Genomic DNA, 17,557 nt, shown 5'->3' on the forward strand with positions numbered 1-17,557 from the left:
ACCTCCTCTGCATGTGTCCCTCCAGCTGCACCCCCCCGCCAGGCACAGCCCAGCCCCAATCCTGTGAGCTGTCAATGGGCATTACATGCAGGCTTCTGTCCTGCCCAAATCCACCACCCCCTCTCCCCGCCAATACTTCCTGCTCCTCTCCAAGAGGGTCTGACTCTGCTCAGGGGAACCCCCATTCTTTCCCTGGAACAGAATTCAGTTTATGTATCACCCCCCCCCTTCTAGACAGAAAGCCCCTCACTGGTTGGGTCTGATGGACTCAGCTAGTCCTCCAGCATGATTTACATATGGTGGGTGCTCAGAAGACTTTCACTGTATAAAATTGTCCCCTTTAAACAACGAGTAGCTGCCCAGCTTCTTGTTTTTGCCTCCAGGACCCTCACTGAGCCCTCTTGTGGTCAGTTTGGTGAGGGCTGCTGCGAGGGGCCTGTGAGCATCAGAGGCCCACGTCCCCTCCCAAACCTCAGTTGCCAAGGCTGGTGTAATGGGCTGGTGTAATGGGCTATTAACAGTTGCCTTCCCGGGCCTGCCTTTGGGCTTTGCAAACCCTCTCAGACCCCAAACACAGAGCTGGTGCTTAATTTCACACAGGTGAAAATTCCCAGCATGAGGAAATTCCCAAACAACTTGGCACAGTGTACCCCTGGAGTTACCAGGTGTATCCCACTGTGCGCTTGAACTCAGGCCTTAGATGCACTACGTTCTGAGCTCCAGAACCTGTCTCGGCAAACTTTTCCCCTCCATGGCCCCGTGGATGCCCCCAAGGTCTGTGCTGTCTCTGGTTCCTTCCAAAGGCCCCCCTTCCTGGGGCTGTTCTCCAATCAGTGCCTATCTGCTCCGGCAAAGGCAGAGCCTAAGTCTCTCTGGCCTGCAACAGGGACCACGGACACACATGGACCATAGGTACAAAGAGAGGCAAGGGGCTCCTCCCTCCCCTGCCAGTGCTTTTCCGGTGACCTCTAAGATCTCTCTCATTGAGCCTGTGACCCTGGCCATGCCTGTTGCTCTCCACTGAGTGCTCCCTCGTGGTCCATCTTATCCCCCTGGCTACGATGCATCTAACTTCTTTGAGGAGTACACAGTCCCTGGGATTTTTTTTTATAAGAGTTTATTTACTTATTTGACAGAGAAATCACAAGTAAGCAGAGAAGTAGGCAGAGAGAGAGGGGGAAGCAGACTCCCTGCTGAGCAGAGAGCCCGATATAGGGCTCTATTCCAGGACCTTAAGATCATGACCTGAGCAGAAGGCAGAGGCTTAACCCACTGAGCCACCCAGGCGCCCCCCCACCCCCGACCCAGGACTTTTCTTGATGGCCCGCCTGCTTGGGCCACAAGGAGAGACAGATGGGCAGGCCGCCACTGCAGGCTCCAGAACTGCACAGGCAAGTCTGGCAGGAGAAGGGAGACATGGGATGAGAATTGCAAGGAGGGCGGCACCTGGAGGGTGTAGCTGGTTGAGCAACTGACTCTTGGCTTCAGCTCAAGTCTGATCTCAGGGTCGCAAGATTGAGCCCCAAGATGCGGCCTCCTGTGCTCAGAGGAGAGTGTGCTTGTGTTACTCTCTCCCTCTCCCTCCCCCCTGCATATGCCTGCTCCCTCTCTCTCCCAAATCTTAAAAAAAAAAAAAAAAAAAGGGGGGGGGGCGGGGGCGGGCACGGCCTGGGTGGCTCACTAGTTTAAAGCTTCTGCCTTCGGCTCAGGTCATGATCCCAAGGTCATGGGATGGAACCCCACCGAAATGGCTCTCTGCTCAGCAGGGAGCCTGCTTCCTCTTCTCTCTCTGCCTGCCTCTTTGCCTGCTTGTGATCTCTGTCTGTCAAATAAATAAAATTTTAAAAAAGAAAGAAAAATACAGGGAAGGTCAAGCACTGCCAGGAGGCTGAGATAACAGCTCTGCCCCCACTGCTCCCCTGGGCCTGCCCACCTGCCTGCCAGACCCCCATGGGCCTTCAGGAGGCCTGGTAACCACCCCCGCCCCCAGCCCCCCCCCAATCCCAGGAGGTCTGCCAGTGCAGAGAGAGAGGGCAAAGTCCACCATGTTTGCTTTCTGCATCCCAGCCAGAGTAGGGACACTCCTGCTATTTCTCCAGGGCTGGTGGGAGGCTCAAATGAGAGAAACCAGCCCATTAGAAGAGATGCCTCCGTTTCCCCGAAGTGTTCCCCACTATGTGGTCTTTGGGAGATTGACAGTCGTTCCCAGCTCCTGGGAATGATCAGGGCTGTCACTACATTTCCCAAGGGGGAGGGAGGGTGTCGTCGTAGTCGACGTCGTCGTGAGATCAGGAGGGAAGGAGGCAGCAAGGAGCCATCCCTCCGTGGGTTGGCAGCAGCTGCTACGAAGGTGGGCTCCCCATCACCCTGCCCCTCGCCAGGTTGACATGTACCCCGCTCGGGGGGCTGGGACACCGCCCGGACAGCCTCCAGTGGTAAACGAGGACAGCAGTGGAGGGTGCTGGGGCTCCAGACGGGGCCCCACAGGACAACCCCTTCCTCCCCAGGGAGCAGTGAGACCAGGCCACGCAGACCGCGGGCATCACAGAGCCGGGCATCACAGAGCCGGGCATCACAGAGCCGGGCGTCCCCTGACCTGGGATGACAGTTACCCCAGAGGCATTATCTCTCACTCTACACCAGGACACACTTGCTGCCTGCTGACTTGTAATCCCAGGCCCCAGAGGAAGGACTACAACCCATGTCATCACAGGGGACTTAAGCCCACCGGCGCCTGACTGGCTCAGGGCAGAGTCCCCCCGGTGGCCCCACGCAGCTGTGTCGAATGTGAACAAACAGACTTTGTTGACTGCCAGTGACAGAGACGGGGGTGTGGGGGGGGTGCTTAGCCTCCAGTCCCACTCAGGCACACAACAAAATTCACAAGAAACCAAGGCTGATCACAACTGCTGACTACTTCGTGTCACTGTGAGGAGCGCCAACAGCCGCATTCCTGGCGTGTACTCCGGAGAAATGAAACCACATGTCCCCCCCCAAAAAAGTCTGAATGAGTATGTTGGGATGAATTTCCAGGAAATTTTGCTGAGTTGAAAAAAAAAAAACAAACAAAAACCAACTCAACCCCCAAAGACTGCAGGATTCCATTTATGTAACTTACTTAAAATGACATTTTAGAAATGCAGGAAAGGGCCTAGAGATGGAGCAGGGGTGTGGCAGGGGAGGGGGGCGCGGTTAAAAAGCGGTCTATTCCAGTCTATTCCAGCGGAGCTGTTTGGCATCACACCAGCAGCGGTGTTTGTGAACCCACGCACGTGAGGAGAGAGTGTAGAACCTACATACCCAGGGGAATGAGTGCATGTGAACGGGAACAGATCCGAATCGCTGAAAATCTATGGCTTGTACCATTGGGGGAAATTGGGCAGCCTACAGGGAGGGGATCTCTATATTATTTCTTAAATTGCATGTGAGTCTCTAACTTATGTCAAAAATTCCAGTTACAAAAGGGTATGGGAGAGGGCGCCGGGCTGGCTCAGTCGGTTAAGCATCTCTTAGTTTCGGCTCAAGTCATGATCTCAGAGTTGTGAGATAGAGCACTGCCCCCCCCAACCAGTGGGGCTTGGCACTGGGGGTGGAGTCCGCTTAAGATTCTCTCTCTCCCTCTCCTCTCCCCCTCCACTTGCACAAGAAGCTCTCTTGCTCTATCTCCCCCCCTCTCTAAAAAAAAAAAAAAAAAAAAAAATCCCGTTGAGCAAGGATATGGGGAACTTACTGGAAGAAAGACTTATCTTGGAGCAACAAACCTTTCACCTACTGCCTGGTAGAACCAATTAATTAATTAAGGACCTGCCCAGAAGTTAGTCTCCCCTGACCTTTAGCCAAGAATTTCCCTAACACAGCAAGATAATACAGGGCACAGAAGGGTCTAGGGACAAGTCAGAGGCCGGGAAGGGTATCTATCTCTCCCCAGATTTGGAGGACAGCCGGGTCAGTGTGGTTGGCGAGCTGGTGGAAGGGCAGGTCTGCCTGAGCAGAGCGGGGCAGGGCAGGGAGACGCTGAGGGGCCAGGGCAGTCACCTGGTTTTGGGGACCAAACACGTGGCTCAGGTGGTCGGGAGGCCAGAGTGCAAACCAGAGCCACATGGTCTGCTGGGGTGGGCAGAGTGGGGAGGAAGGCTTTTCTTCTCTGAATCTTTTAAGCACAACATAAAAGTTACCGTCATAACCATTTTGGTTTGGTACAGGGAAGCATATTCACGCTGTTGTACAGCAGCTCTCCGGAACATTTCCAGCTTCAAAACTAAAACTCTGTCCCCACCGAATACCCTCCTCCGAAGGGGCCTTCTGGGCCCCAACTCTTCCTAGCCCCTGGCAGCTAGTCCTGGGCATGGGACAGCTTCAGATACCTAGTTTAAGGAGAGTCCCCCAGCCTTTGTTCTTCTGTGACTGGCTTATTTCCCTTAGCATCATGTCCTCAGGGTTCATCCATGGTGTAGCACGTGACAGGATTCCCTCCCTTTTTAAGGCTACAGAACATTCCATCACATGGATCTTGGTTCCATTACATCACATCTTGGTTATACATTCACCTGGTGATGGACACTTGGGTTGCCTGCCCCTTATGGATCCTGTGAACAGCACTACTATGAACATGAGGGTACAAATATCTCTTCCAGACCTTGCTTTGAATTTTTTTGGATAGACGCCCAGAAGATGCGATGGAGGGATTGGAGGAAGGGTTTTGAACCCAGCCTAGCTACTGAAACCTCTTAACTCCCTAACAGAAGCTACACCTTTGGGTATGTGTGGGCCCTGGAGAGAAAAGACTCACCCCTGGGTTCCAGCTGCCTGTCCAAGGGAGCAGAGATCAACCTCAGTATACTGGGCCCCACCCCTGCCTGCCACCCACCCCCGCCCCCCACACACACACACGCACGTGCGCCCTACGAGGCCGGCCTGGCTCCAGTAACTGGACACACAGGCAGGGATCTGCTCTGTCACCACAAAAGTCCCAGCCTTTCCCGCAGCCCAGGAAGTCTAGGTCCAGACTCCCAGTGTGCTCTGAGCCCAACACCTTCCCCACCTGCCCATGCCAAGGCTGGTCAGAAGCCCGGCCATCCCACATTGCCTCCTTTCCCATGTCTCGGGGTCTCGCAGCATTGGGAAGCCAGACCCAGGCCCCTGGCTCAGGCTCCCTCAGTGCTCACATGGAGCCTGCCCAAACCAGACTTTCGGAAGACTGAACACATGAGGCAAAGGTAGGAGTGACGGTTCTCCCACAAGACTATGTGAGCAAAGGGTTGGGATGGACACGGCAAACACTCCTCCCCCAAAAGGGGATGTGCCCCAAATGCCCCTCCAACCTTGGGGTGACAGCTAGGATTCTGCTGTGCTGGACAGATCTGCCTTCTCGAGGCCCCATGCCCCTGGACTTGCTTGGCCACACCCTGCCACTTCCCTACTGCCAGCGGGACTTCACATCACCTGCGGGGCAGAGCCAGGGTGGCCACCTGGGGCAATGGGAGGGACATGGAGCCTTTTACAGCCAGGGACAAAGTCCTGCCCAGACTAAAGCCCAGGTGGCTTGTACTGCAGCTTGAACCCAGGTTCTGGCCCTCCTGGGGTTCCAGCCTGCCCCGAGTCCTAGCTAAGCCTCCCTCCCGCCACCCCACAGGCATGCAGGGGGTCTGGGTGCTGCTGCTGCTGCTGCTGCTGGGCCTGAGGCCACGGCTGGCCCTTGGCGTCATCCCAGGTAAGGAAGCACCTCCCAGCTTCCCCCCACACATAGAGTCCTCCCCCAGGACTGACCTGGCCTCCCCTCTCCCCTTGGTCAGTGGAGGAGGAGGACCCAGCCTTCTGGAACCGCCAGGCGGCGCAGGCCCTGGACACTGCGAAGAAGCTGCAGCCCATCCAGACAGCTGCTAAGAACCTCATTCTCTTCTTGGGGGATGGTGAGTGCACAAGGCTGGCCATGCCTGTGGCCCCTGTAGCCCTGGCACCCCAACCTGCCAGTGGCCACAGACCAACCCTGACAAGGTGTGCTCCTTTAGGGATGGGAGTGCCCACAGTGACAGCCACTCGGATCCTAAAGGGGCAAATAAATGGCAAACTGGGACCTGAGACACCCCTGGCCATGGACCACTTTCCGTACCTGGCTCTATCCAAGGTAAGGGCTGGGTGGCCTCAGGGTGCCCGCCACTAGAGGGGCGGGGGTGGGGAAAGTGTCAGGATGGGAGGCCCCAGGAGATCTGGAGACTGAATTTGGGGGCACTAGGGCAGCGAGGGTGGGCCCTAGGGCCTGGGTAGGATCTTGGGCACCTGCCGATGTCAGAACCTGAGGGCATCTCTGTCCCCAGACGTACAACGTAGACAGACAGGTGCCAGACAGTGCAGGCACAGCCACAGCCTACCTGTGCGGGGTCAAGGCCAACTACCAGACCATTGGTGTGAGTGCAGCCGCCCGCGTGAACCAGTGCAACACAACGAGGGGCAATGAGGTCACTTCCGTGATGAAGCGGGCCAAGAAAGCAGGTGGGCTTGGGGCCAGCTTCATGGGCAGAGGCAGGCTCAGAGACCTCAGGGACTCATGCTGACCTCTGCTCCCCACAGGGAAGTCAGTCGGGGTGGTGACCACCACGAGAGTGCAACACGCCTCCCCAGCTGGCACGTATGCCCATGTAGTGAACCGCAACTGGTACTCAGACAGCGACATGCCCACCAAGGCGCTGCAGGAGGGATGCCAGGACATCGCCCAGCAGCTCATCTCCAACGTGGACATTGATGTGGGACATGAAGGGCAAGGGTGGGAGGCGAGGTGCCCATAGGGACCACAGTCCCAGTCACTGACAGCCTGAGCTCTGGGGCCTGGCAGGGTCTCCAGGGGCTTGGGGAAGGGGGGTGGTGGTGGAGAAAGTACAGCTGGGCCCAGGCCATACCCACAGACCTGGTCGGGGCACTAGGGGCTGTCAGAGAAAGGAGCAAAGGGCCAGCCAGGGCCCAATCCCACCTGCCCAATCCTTTGACCACAGGTGATCCTGGGCGGAGGCCGAAAGTACATGTTCCCCAAGGGGACTCCAGACCCTGAGTATCCAAGTGACACCAGACAGAACGGAGTCAGGTTGGATGGGCGGAACTTGGTGCAGGAGTGGCTGGCCAAGTACCAGGTGATGGGGGCCTGGAGGTGCAAGGGGTACAGCAGGGACAAGGATCAGAGGGCTATGGACTGAGTCTCGGTTCTGCCCCTCCCAGGGTGCCCAGTATGTGTGGAATCGCTCGGCGCTCATGGAGGCATCCCATGACCCCTCTGTAACACACCTTATGGGTAATGACCCCAGATACCCCCACTTTCCCCACCCTTGCCTCCCTGGTCCCCAGAAAGCCAAAGATATGCAGATGTTCAGGTCATGGACTCTCCCCACTCCCCAGCCAGTCACCACTGGCCCCCCTTCCCACAGGCCTCTTCGAGCCGGGAGACACAAAGTATGAGATCTACCGAAACACGACCCAGGACCCGTCCCTGATGGAGATGACAGAGGTGGCAGTGCGCCTGCTAAGCAGGAACCCCCGTGGCTTCTACCTCTTCGTGGAGGGTGAGCGGCAGCCCCTTGCAGATCAGAGGAGTGGGACTGGTCAGGGCAGCTGGGGACTGTCCGCCTTCCATGTGCCCTGCTTGCAGGAGGCCGCATCGACCACGGTCATCATGACGGCACGGCTTATCTGGCACTGACCGAGGCGGTCATGTTTGATTCCGCCATCGACAAGGCCAGCCAGATCACAAGCGAGCAGGACACCCTGACCCTTGTCACCGCTGACCACTCTCACGTCTTCTCTTTTGGTGGCTACACACTGCGGGGGAGCTCCATTTTCGGTAGGCAGGGCGCTCCATTTGTGGTAGCCAGAGCTGTTTCCCAGATTATATGGCAGAAATGGCTCTGAGTAGCAGTTTCCTCACCTGTCAAATGGAGTAGTAGCCACCGTCTCATCGGGCCTTGTGAGGACTGGGCTGGGCACGAAGGGGGCCCTCACTGCGGTGGGGGTGCTCAGCAGGTCCCTTCCCCCCTGCAGGGCTGGCCCCCAGCATAGCCCTAGACAACAAGACCTACACCTCCATCCTTTACGGCAACGGCCCCGGCGGCCTATACGCGCTCACGGGGACCTCCCGGCCCAACGTAAAGGACAGCCAGAGCAGTGAGCGCCGCAGGGAGGCGGGGCGGTCCTGGGGGGCGGGGGGGCAGGAGGCCGGCATGGTGGGTAGCTCGCGGGAGAGGGAGGCCGCCCGCCCCGCCTGCCCTGAAGCCCCACTCTCCGGCCAGGGGACCCCACTTACAAGCAGCAGGCCGTGGCGCCCCTTGTCTCCGAGACTCACGGCGGCGAGGACGTGGCGGTGTTCGCGCGCGGCCCGCAGGCGCACCTGGTGCACGGCGTGCAGGAGCAGAGCTTCGTGGCGCACGTCATGGCCTTCGCCGCTTGCCTCGAGCCCTACACCGACTGCGGCCTGCCGCCCTCGGCCTCCCCCAACGACGCCGCGCTCCCCGGCCCGGCCGGTGCGCCTCTGTCGCTGCCGCTGCTGGCGGGGGCGCTGCTGCTGGGGCTGCTGGCAGGTGCCACGCCCTAATCCCCGAGCCCCCGGGCCCCGCCCCCTCCCACCCGCCCCCTCTACCCCCTTCCCCCAGACCCCCGCCCCTCCTCCAGCCCTAGGCCCAGCCCCCGGAGGCCCTTCCCTCGCAGCGCGGGCCCCGCCCCCAGACCTTCACCCGGGTGCGGGCCGCCTGGCCCCCAGCGGGCTGCAATGGCGGATTTCCGGGGCACCCACGGGCCCCCCGTGGGCTGTTCTCGATCCCCCAAAGTCAACGCCAGGGTAAGGACGGGGGTGCTCCGACCACCAGACTCTGCCCGGCAGGTTGCCCTGCCCGAGGACCAGGCGGGCACCATGCCAGAGGTGTCCCCCTCAGGGCCACGACTCGACCAGACCCCGCAGCACACACGTTTCTTCGCCTCGGTCTTCACAGCACCTTGGGGACGAGGACTCGGGTATGTCCGGGTGCCCGGAAAACTGTGGCTTCCTCTCATCCCGCAAAGGACCCTGCAAGGTGGCCGAGGAGACTGCTGGGGCCGGGTTGCAGTACCATCCACCATGGCCACTCCTGGGGCCCAGTACTATTACACAGAGAGAAGACGCTGACACAGAATGGAGAGACTTGTCCCAAGTCACTTAGCTGCTTATGTTCATGCCCCAGTGCCCATTCCAGGCTGGGAGACCCAAGGAGCAGGCAGAGCAGGCAGCCCTGGAGCAACCCTTGTACCCTCTAGGAGACCATCTAGGTGCTGGGCACAGGTCTGTGAGGAGAGGAGATTCCCTCTCCTCCCCATGCCTCTATTCTACTGAGAGAGGCAAAGCAATAATCAAATAAACGATTGTGCAGTGTAATGCCAGTAGTGATACATTCTAGAAAGAAAAAGCATTAGCATGTGGGAGCACAGAAGGATGTCTGTGACTGAGAGGATGGGGTGGATAATTCAGATAAGGAGGTCAGGGAGGGGCTGCCTGAGGTGCAGGCAGTGAAGTGAGGACAAGGAAGTGAGGGCTTGAGTCATGCAGGAGAAACAGCCGTGCAAAGGCCCTGAGCGGCAATCGGCAAGTGCTAGTTCAGGCCTATAGCTGGATCAGAGAGTTAGGGTGGGGTAGGGGAGGGGGTAAAACCTGAGACATAAGAAAGGATAGGAACAGGTGGGTGAGGATTTTGAACTTTATCCAAAGTGTGGTATATGACTGGAAGTCTTTGAGCAGGGGCATAACATGACCTGACTCTTGGAAAATATCACTGATTATTTTAGGGATAAGAGTTTTGTTTTGTTTTTGTTTGCGGGAAGGGGGTAGAGGTGGGAGCTGGAAAACCAGAGGAGAGGTGCAGACTCCAAATTCTTCTGACCTCCATCCAAAAATATTCATCCAATATAGATGTAGAGTACCTAACCCACCCTAGTGGAACACTGAAAAGAATTTATGAAAGTGAAATCACCTATATTTTTAAATAAATTTTACAAAATTACAAATTTATTTGTACATTTGCAAAGGTGCAAAAAACCATTTTGCTCTCGCTAGAAATATCAATGTGACTGAGTATGCTTTCTTATTTACTAAGATCTTTTTAAAAATTGAAGAATAATTGACATACAATATTGTATTAGTTTCGGGCATCCAACGTGGTGATTCGATATATATGTACAGTAAGAAATGGCCACCACAGTAAGTCTAGTTACCATCTGTCACCATACTGAGTTGTTACAATTCTTATTTACTAAAATCTTGATTTTGCACTGTAAAACATCGATTTCAAAGCATGGCCCTCAGGGCAGTTTATTTCAATTCTGGACCTTAGTAGCTGTCACAAAAATATCGGAGCTAGATGGAAAAAGGGCATCATTAGCTAGGCTCCCTGAGCCATCATACTCATTTTTAAACTCCATCCACCAGTTATACAAGGACTTGATAAAACCCAGCTGCTGTATTTCTGTCTTCCCCGTTGTCAATTACTTGGTCTTACAAACCAATGTGAGGGTTCTACCTGTGTGTGTTTCACAAGTGGGTTCAAAGCCCAAGGAAACTGTACATTTTAAAACTCTACAAGTTGGGGCACCTGAGTTTAAGTATCTGCCTTCAGCTCAGGTCATGGTCCCTGGGTCCTGGAATCCAGTCAGGAGTCGGGCTCCCTGCTCAGTCAGGAGTCTGCTTCTCCCCACCTCTCTCTTGCCCCTCCACCCGGCTCATGCTTGCTCTCTCTCTCCAGTAAATAAATGTAACTTTAAAAATAAATAAATAAAACTCTACAGGGCTAGGGGTGCCTGGCTGACTTAGTGGGTAGAGTATGCAACTCTTGATTTGTTGTTCATAAGTTCAAATCCCACATTGGGGGGTAGAGGTTACTTTTTAAAAAATGAAAATTTTTTAAAAATATAAAACTCTACAGGTTTAAAAAACAGGTTATTCTAGAGCTAGTGGTAATGGCTGCACCATTTTCAATATCCTAAAAGCCACTGAATTGTACATTTTAAATAAGTAAATTTTATGGCATGGAAATCACATCTACATTTTTTTTTAAGATTTTATTTATTTATTTGTCAGAGAGCGAGCGAGCGAGAGTGAGCACAGGCAGACAGAGAGGCAGGCAGAATCAGAGGGAGAAGCAGGCTCCCTGCGGAGCAAGGAGCCCGATGTGGGACTCGATCCCAGGACGCTGGGATCATGACCTGAGCTGAAGGCAGCTGCTTAACCAACTGAGCCACCCAGGTGTCCCCACATCTACATTTTTAAAAAACAGTTTCTGCTTCCAAATTTGTTTGTTTTAATGTGCAGGTTTTGTGGGTCAAACACGTTGTTAACCACCAAGTGGTATGTCCGTGGAAACATTTTCTTTTTTTCTTTTTTAAGATTTTATTTACTTATTTGACAGAGATCACAAGCAGGCTGAGAGACAGGCAGAGAGAGGGGGTAGTAGGCTCCCTGCTGAGCAGAGAGCCCGATGTGGGGCTCCGTGCGGTGCTCAATGCGGGGCTCCATAAGGGGCTCCATCCCAGGACCCTGAGATCATGGTCTGAGCTGAAGGTAGAGGCTTAATTCCACTGAGCCACCCAGGAGCCCCATGTGGAAACATTTTCAAACATTTGTTTTAATGTCTTTACCTGGGAGAGGCAGAGGCAGCAAAGGTGAGTCTGTTTTTCCAATAGTTTTCCTGGGAGCCTAAAACTAATAATCTTTTTTTAAGATTTTTATTTATTTATTTGATAGAGACAGCAAGAGAGGGAACACAAGCAGGGGGAGTGGGCGAAGGAGAAGCAGGCTTCCCACTGAGCAGGGAGTCTGATGTAGGGCCTGATTCCTGAACCCTGGGATCATAACCTGAGCTGAAGGCTTAACGACTGAGCCACCCAGGCATCCCTAAAACCCACAGCTCTTGCGTCCTCAGGAAATGCCAGCACCTCAGCCTTTAAGAAGGAGAGCAGACTCCGAGGAAAGAGAGGGGGGTTCACAACAGCCCTTTTCGATTCTTTGTCATAAAGTTCACTCATTCTGTGTGGTCTGGAAGTTTTCCTGGTCACACCCACTCTAATTGCCAAGGATCATAAAGATTCCACTCTATTAGAACAAACCTGACTTTATAAAGTTAATACCAGTGAGGGTTCCTGCAGCCTTTTCTTTGCTATCTAGCTTCTAGTTCTTTCCTGCAGTGGTTTGACTGGATGGACCAGTGCATGAGTTTTGGAGGTGCTGCTATCTCTCTACCTTTCCCTCATCCAGAACGCTTTAAAAAACCCTTCCCCGTAACTGTTCCATCGGGCGTTCCCTGACACCCCCCCCCCGCCGCCGTTTGCAATTGTTCTTATTAAGGCATTCACTGTTCTGCTCTATCTTTCCTTTTCTGACACTCTCTCTCTCTCTCTCTCTCACACACACACACACACACACACACACACACACACACACAAATGGTTTGTGTATTTCATTATTAGACCAGAAGCCAGCAGTTACCTTAAGCTGAGATACGTGGAAACCGCGCAGCAAACCTCCCACACTGGGTAATTTGCGCTAACACTTCCTTCCAATCTGTGGTAGTGTTTTCTCTACATCTTTCAACAGTATTTGCTGACAAAGAAATGCCTTTCGGTTTGTCGACAGATCATTTTCTGTTCATTGTTTCTGCCATTTTTACTGCGGCAGGAAAAAAAAGCCCTAAGTGTTTGCCTGGTGGTAGGTGTATTTTTTTTGTCTCGTGCTATTATGCAAGAAACTTTAAAAGAGCTTTCCAAATATTTTTCATTGCTTAGGGAAATATCAGAAAAGTACTGAGTTGAAAGCTCCTAACTTTAAACAGCACTGGAAAAAGAATTGTGGGGGTTTGTCTCCATGTTCAGGAAGCTTCTTTTTTAAATGCCTTACTGTCCGCAAGGATTCCGGCTGCTGTTGACGAGCGCCTCAAGGCAGCAGTCACTCGGGGGAATCTTTGCAAGCAGCTTGGCTCGGTTGTGTTTATTTTGGTTATTTGGGGCTCATTTCTCATCAGGTGGGCACCGTGGGTGAGGACGAGCCCCTGTCAGGAGGGAGGACATGTCCTTGCTGCCACTTCTGGGCTTGCTTCCGGGGGAGGAGGGAGGGATTATCTGCATATTTGCAATTTCTGTACGGGACTCTTTTGGAAGCTACTTGTTTTTGGAGGATCCGTTTGTTTAAAACCAGACTGCATTATCCATAAATCCATTTAGGCAGACACGCTGAACTCTAATGCATCACAGAGAACTGGCAGTGAGCAAACGGGGAGGGGGTGTCCCTCCCTGAACACCTCATTCTCTTTGCCCGGGACACCAGCGACCATGTCGGGCTGGGTGCCCCAATGGCAGGGTACAGGGGCCAGCAGGGAGCTCGACATTAAACACTAACTCCTGCATTAGGGTGGCGCTGCTCAGTGTTTTAGCAAGGCTGCAGGTGGATTAAGGATGACAGAGCCTAGCCCACAATGGGCACCCTGGAAAGCTCTGGGTCCCTTTAAGCAGATAGGGGAGCAGGCATGCTTGGCCCCCCAGACAGGACTCAGGCTAAACAGCTCCCTTTGGCTATGGGTTCATCACTGGTCGGGCTCACACCCCAGCTCATAAAGTGTCCCGCACCTAGCCCCCCACGGCTCAGGTGGCTGCTCCAGGATGTGTCTCGAAGGGGAAAAACAGACACACTGTCTCTAAGGAGGCCCCAGACAGAATGCCAGATGTGTCCTTGTCCTGACCTTGAGGCTGACATTCCCATCTGATGCTGTGAGCCTCCCACTCTCCCTTTCCAGAAACAGGTCTCCCCACCCCCCAACCTCTGCCTCCTGGTGCACTCCCCCTGCCCAGGCCTCCAGGAAGGTGTGTGGTGTTTCCAAATGTACCCTCCAATCTAAAGTGGCCCCCAGACCTGCTTACTCTAGCCAAACAGAGCCTCAGCAGCCCAAGCGCAGACAGCAGGCAGCCAGAGCTCCCCTTGGTGTAACCTTGTCGCTGGGGAAGCCCAGGCTGTGCCAACGTGCTGGGCGCAGTGCCCAGGGACAAACTGGGAGGTTCCCAAGCCGCCCCTCAGGGAAGAAACAGCTGCCCTCCCCTCCCCTGTCTTAAAAGGTGAGGCCACCCACCGTCCACCCTCACCCAGGGGGGCAACCAGGCCCCGAGGGGCACCCTGTCCTTGCCCTTCCCTTGCTCACCAGCCTGCAGGTCTCCTGATCAGCCAGTGTGGCACTCCCCTCCCTTCCTGCCTTGGGTGAGAAGGAAATGGCCACCTGCGGACCTCTCCCTACAGATCCCTGCCAGCGGTCCCTGCGATGTTCTGGTCTCACAGGAAGGTGGGAGGTTTTTTTATTATTATTTATGCAAACTATAGACAAGAAGAGATGCGGCTTAACGGCACCATGTGACAGTGGCTCCGGGATCCGAGCTGCCTGCCGCCCAATGAATCAGCTTGAGCCAATGCCAGAGAGCCTCCCAGGCGGGTAGCAGCTGAGGTGGGAGAGCCTGGTGCCGCTTCTTTCCCATCCGACCTGATGAGCTCATGCGGGGACCCCTTGGAGGGCCTGGGCCTCAGGTGAACCCATGCAGCCTGTGTGGGGTGACAGGGAGGGGCCAAAGGGCCTGTGGTCAGAACCATCACAGAGCAGGAACCCCCAAAGGGAAGGGGGTTCGGGATTTGGGAGTCCCCATCCCAGCAGTTTTGCGGAACAAGGCTGGGTGACCCGGTGGATGTCTCCGGGGAGATGCTGTCCTCAGACTTGGCTCAGCAACACGCCGTTCAAATTCCAGGAGTCCGGGCTCCCACAGAAGCTGTGGGATAAGAGGAGGGCCACAGGGCTGGCACAGCCTGCCGTCCTGCTGCTGGGTGGCCTGCGAGGACAGTCTCTGGGCTCCAGACCGTGCTCAGCCTCTGACCAGCCTGGAGCTGGCAGAGGAGAAGGGAAATGGCTGTTTTTAACAAATCCAGAGGAAGTGGGATTCTAAGGCCAGTTTGGGGGAAGGGGAGACATGCAGAAGGAGAGCAAGGAGAGGAGGCGCAGAGAGGGCCCCTGCAGCACCCCAAACCTTCCATAATGTCTGTGACTCCACCCAGTCTCGTGCAGGTGGTCCCTGAGAGGGAAGGAATAGGGGAGCTGCCCAGCATAGGGGGCCCAGCGGTGGGAAAGGAGGCACAAGGAGAAAGCTAAGCCCCCTGAGAGCCCACCCCCAGAGGTATTTGCATATGGAGGAGCCTGGGCCGCCCAACATTTTTAAAATGGGGGGTCAAGCCATTTAAAAATATTGCATCTGGGGCACCTGGGTGGCTCAGTCAGTTAAGTGGCTGTCTTTCCCTTGGGTCATGATCCTGGGGTCCTGGGATGGAGCCCCATGTCGGGCTCCCTGCTCGTGGGGAGCCTGCTTCTCCCTCTCCCTCTGCCTGACACTCTGCCTACTTGTGTTCTGTCTGTCAAATAAATAAATAAAATCCTAAAAAAATAAATAAATAAAAATATTGCCTCTACGGTACCTCACAAGCCCCTGGACATCGGGTCAGCCCAGAAGCAGCCACAGGGACAGCAGAAACTTGAATCTGGCTCCACTGAGCTGGTTAGAAAGGCCTGGGGCTTATGGCTGCTCGGTGGCATCAGGCAACCTGTGTGCCTTCCTGGGTGCCACCGAAACCCCAGGGCTGTCAACACCCACATTCCCTCTGAGACCCAAGGCAGGGAAGCTCAGGCACCCCTCTCCACCTGGTTTCCAATCCTTCCCAGATCTGCACAGAGTGGGTGCCCCAGCCCGAGGGTAATCCCGGCCTCCCTATTCCCGAAGACTTGGAGTCTGGCTGACACTGCCAAGACAGCAGCTGTGCAAGACTTGGTGGGGGCAGACTCATCCCCAGCACCCATCCATCACAGGCAGCCCCCTGGCTGATGATGCTCCTGGGACCCAGAGGGAGACTCACTTGCCAGGTCCCCCAGCAGTGACCCCTGGTCTCAAGGTCTCAAAGCCGTGGGAGGGCAGAACAGGGGCTACCGCAGGAACCGGGAGGCGCTCCACACATGGGCACACAGGTGGACACCTGGAAGCTTCCACGCAGCTGTGAGCTATCCTCCTTCCTCTCTCTGCTGTTAAACGCTTAGCTGCAGATTGCTTTCTGTCATCATGCGCCAAGGACGCCCACACCCCCTGGGATGGGGGGGTGAATGGGTCCAGCCCTATCCAGCCTGCACCATGGCCACCCAAAGGGGCTTCTCTGCCCTCGTGGCCTTCACTTAACACAAAGGAAATGGAGGTCAAGCCAGCAGCCGTGCTGACCCTGCTTGGCTCCTCCGCCCCAGCAGAATCCATCTGCTAATCCTCAGCACAGCTGCTAGCACGGGACCTAGCAGACAGGTCCTGGCAGGAACGGCCTGCAGCGACACTACGTGTGTGTGGTTCAGAGCAGGACACAGAGGGGGCCAACGCTGAGTGCAAGAGCGTGACTTAGTTGAGCCCTGTGCTCCCCTCCATTTCCCTGTCTGTTGAAGAAGCTGTCCCGTCGCTCTGTCCGTGGTGCTGGGCCACGGTGAGGATGCTCCCAGGTTCTGTCTGGAAAGGTGGTTTGGGAACCAGTGGGTGACATGCAATGTCACCATCATGCCCTGCTGGTCCACACTGTGCTCCAGGTTGTACGGCTGTGTGTGAACTTCATGGGCCCTGTCCATGCACCAGGACTCTGTGCTCAGGTGCGCCTCGCCTGAGGTCCCTCTGACCCAATGATCCCTCTCCGTTCTCCCTGAAGAAGTCTGAGAAGACCGGCAGCCCCAGATAGAGGCGACATCTCTATCGCCCAGCTCGGGGTCTTCGGGCTGAGGTGCCCCTGGGGGCTTCACAGCCCAGGGCTCCCTGGCTTCCTGCTGGACCAGCCTCCTGGCTGGGAAACTTTATCCTCTCCCAGGGGCCCACCCCCACCCCCACCCCACACCCGAGCCCCTCTGGCCCCCTCAGCTGGGCCCAGATGGAGGGAGGAGAGACTCATCCCCAGGGGCGCTAGGGCTTCACTGCACCCTGTCCTGAGGCAGAGTGGAGGTGACCCTAGTGGGTCTGCTGGCAGCGCCTCCCCGGGCCTGTCCACCCCAGACCTCTTCCAAGCTGGACGGGAGATAGGAGGGATTGTCTTGGGTGGAGCTGGGGAACTGGGAGGGCCCCCGGGGAACTGCAGGCAGAAGGGCTGGGCCCAGGGGTTCTGATTCCCGCCAGGATCCCCGGTAGATGGCTGGGATGTGGTGCAGGGTACAGAAGGTCCCAGACACCAGGCCCTGCCCAGTGAGTGGCAAGGAGAGAACTTGCTTCTGCACCAGCTGCCAGAGGCGCATTAGAGTGTGCCAGCAGCTGAGGGATCTGGCATACATGTGCCCACCACAGAGGGAAAGGGGCTTTGAGGGGAAACCAAGGTAGTTCCTAAACACCGCGCCTCTACCAGGCTCCCAGTCCCTGTGGGCCCACCTCTGCCCTTGAGGAACAGCTCTGTCCTGAGGACTGCAGCCTCTCCAGTCTCGTGAAGGAGAGGCCCCGCCCTTGGGTAGCTCGCCTGTTCCCATGGGGTCCTTCT

The 17,557-nt window shown here is 55.7% G+C and overlaps 1 protein-coding gene across 1 annotated transcript; it reads left to right on the forward strand.

Moving 5' to 3' along the window:
- The first annotated feature begins 5,634 nt into the window (after positions 1 to 5,634).
- ALPI (alkaline phosphatase, intestinal) lies at positions 5,635 to 8,572 on the forward strand. The gene is made up of 11 exons (XM_044240876.1): positions 5,635 to 5,710; positions 5,793 to 5,909; positions 6,009 to 6,124; positions 6,315 to 6,489; positions 6,568 to 6,740; positions 6,987 to 7,121; positions 7,207 to 7,279; positions 7,413 to 7,547; positions 7,634 to 7,825; positions 8,023 to 8,145; positions 8,271 to 8,572. Exons 1-11 carry the CDS (start codon positions 5,635 to 5,637, stop codon positions 8,570 to 8,572), a joined length of 1,617 nt encoding a protein of 538 aa, XP_044096811.1.
- The last annotated feature ends 8,985 nt before the right edge of the window (positions 8,573 to 17,557 follow it).

The sequence above is a fragment of the Neovison vison genome, chromosome 3 (assembly GCF_020171115.1).
Source record: "Neovison vison isolate M4711 chromosome 3, ASM_NN_V1, whole genome shotgun sequence".
Classification (NCBI taxonomy): domain Eukaryota; kingdom Metazoa; phylum Chordata; class Mammalia; order Carnivora; family Mustelidae; genus Neogale; species Neogale vison.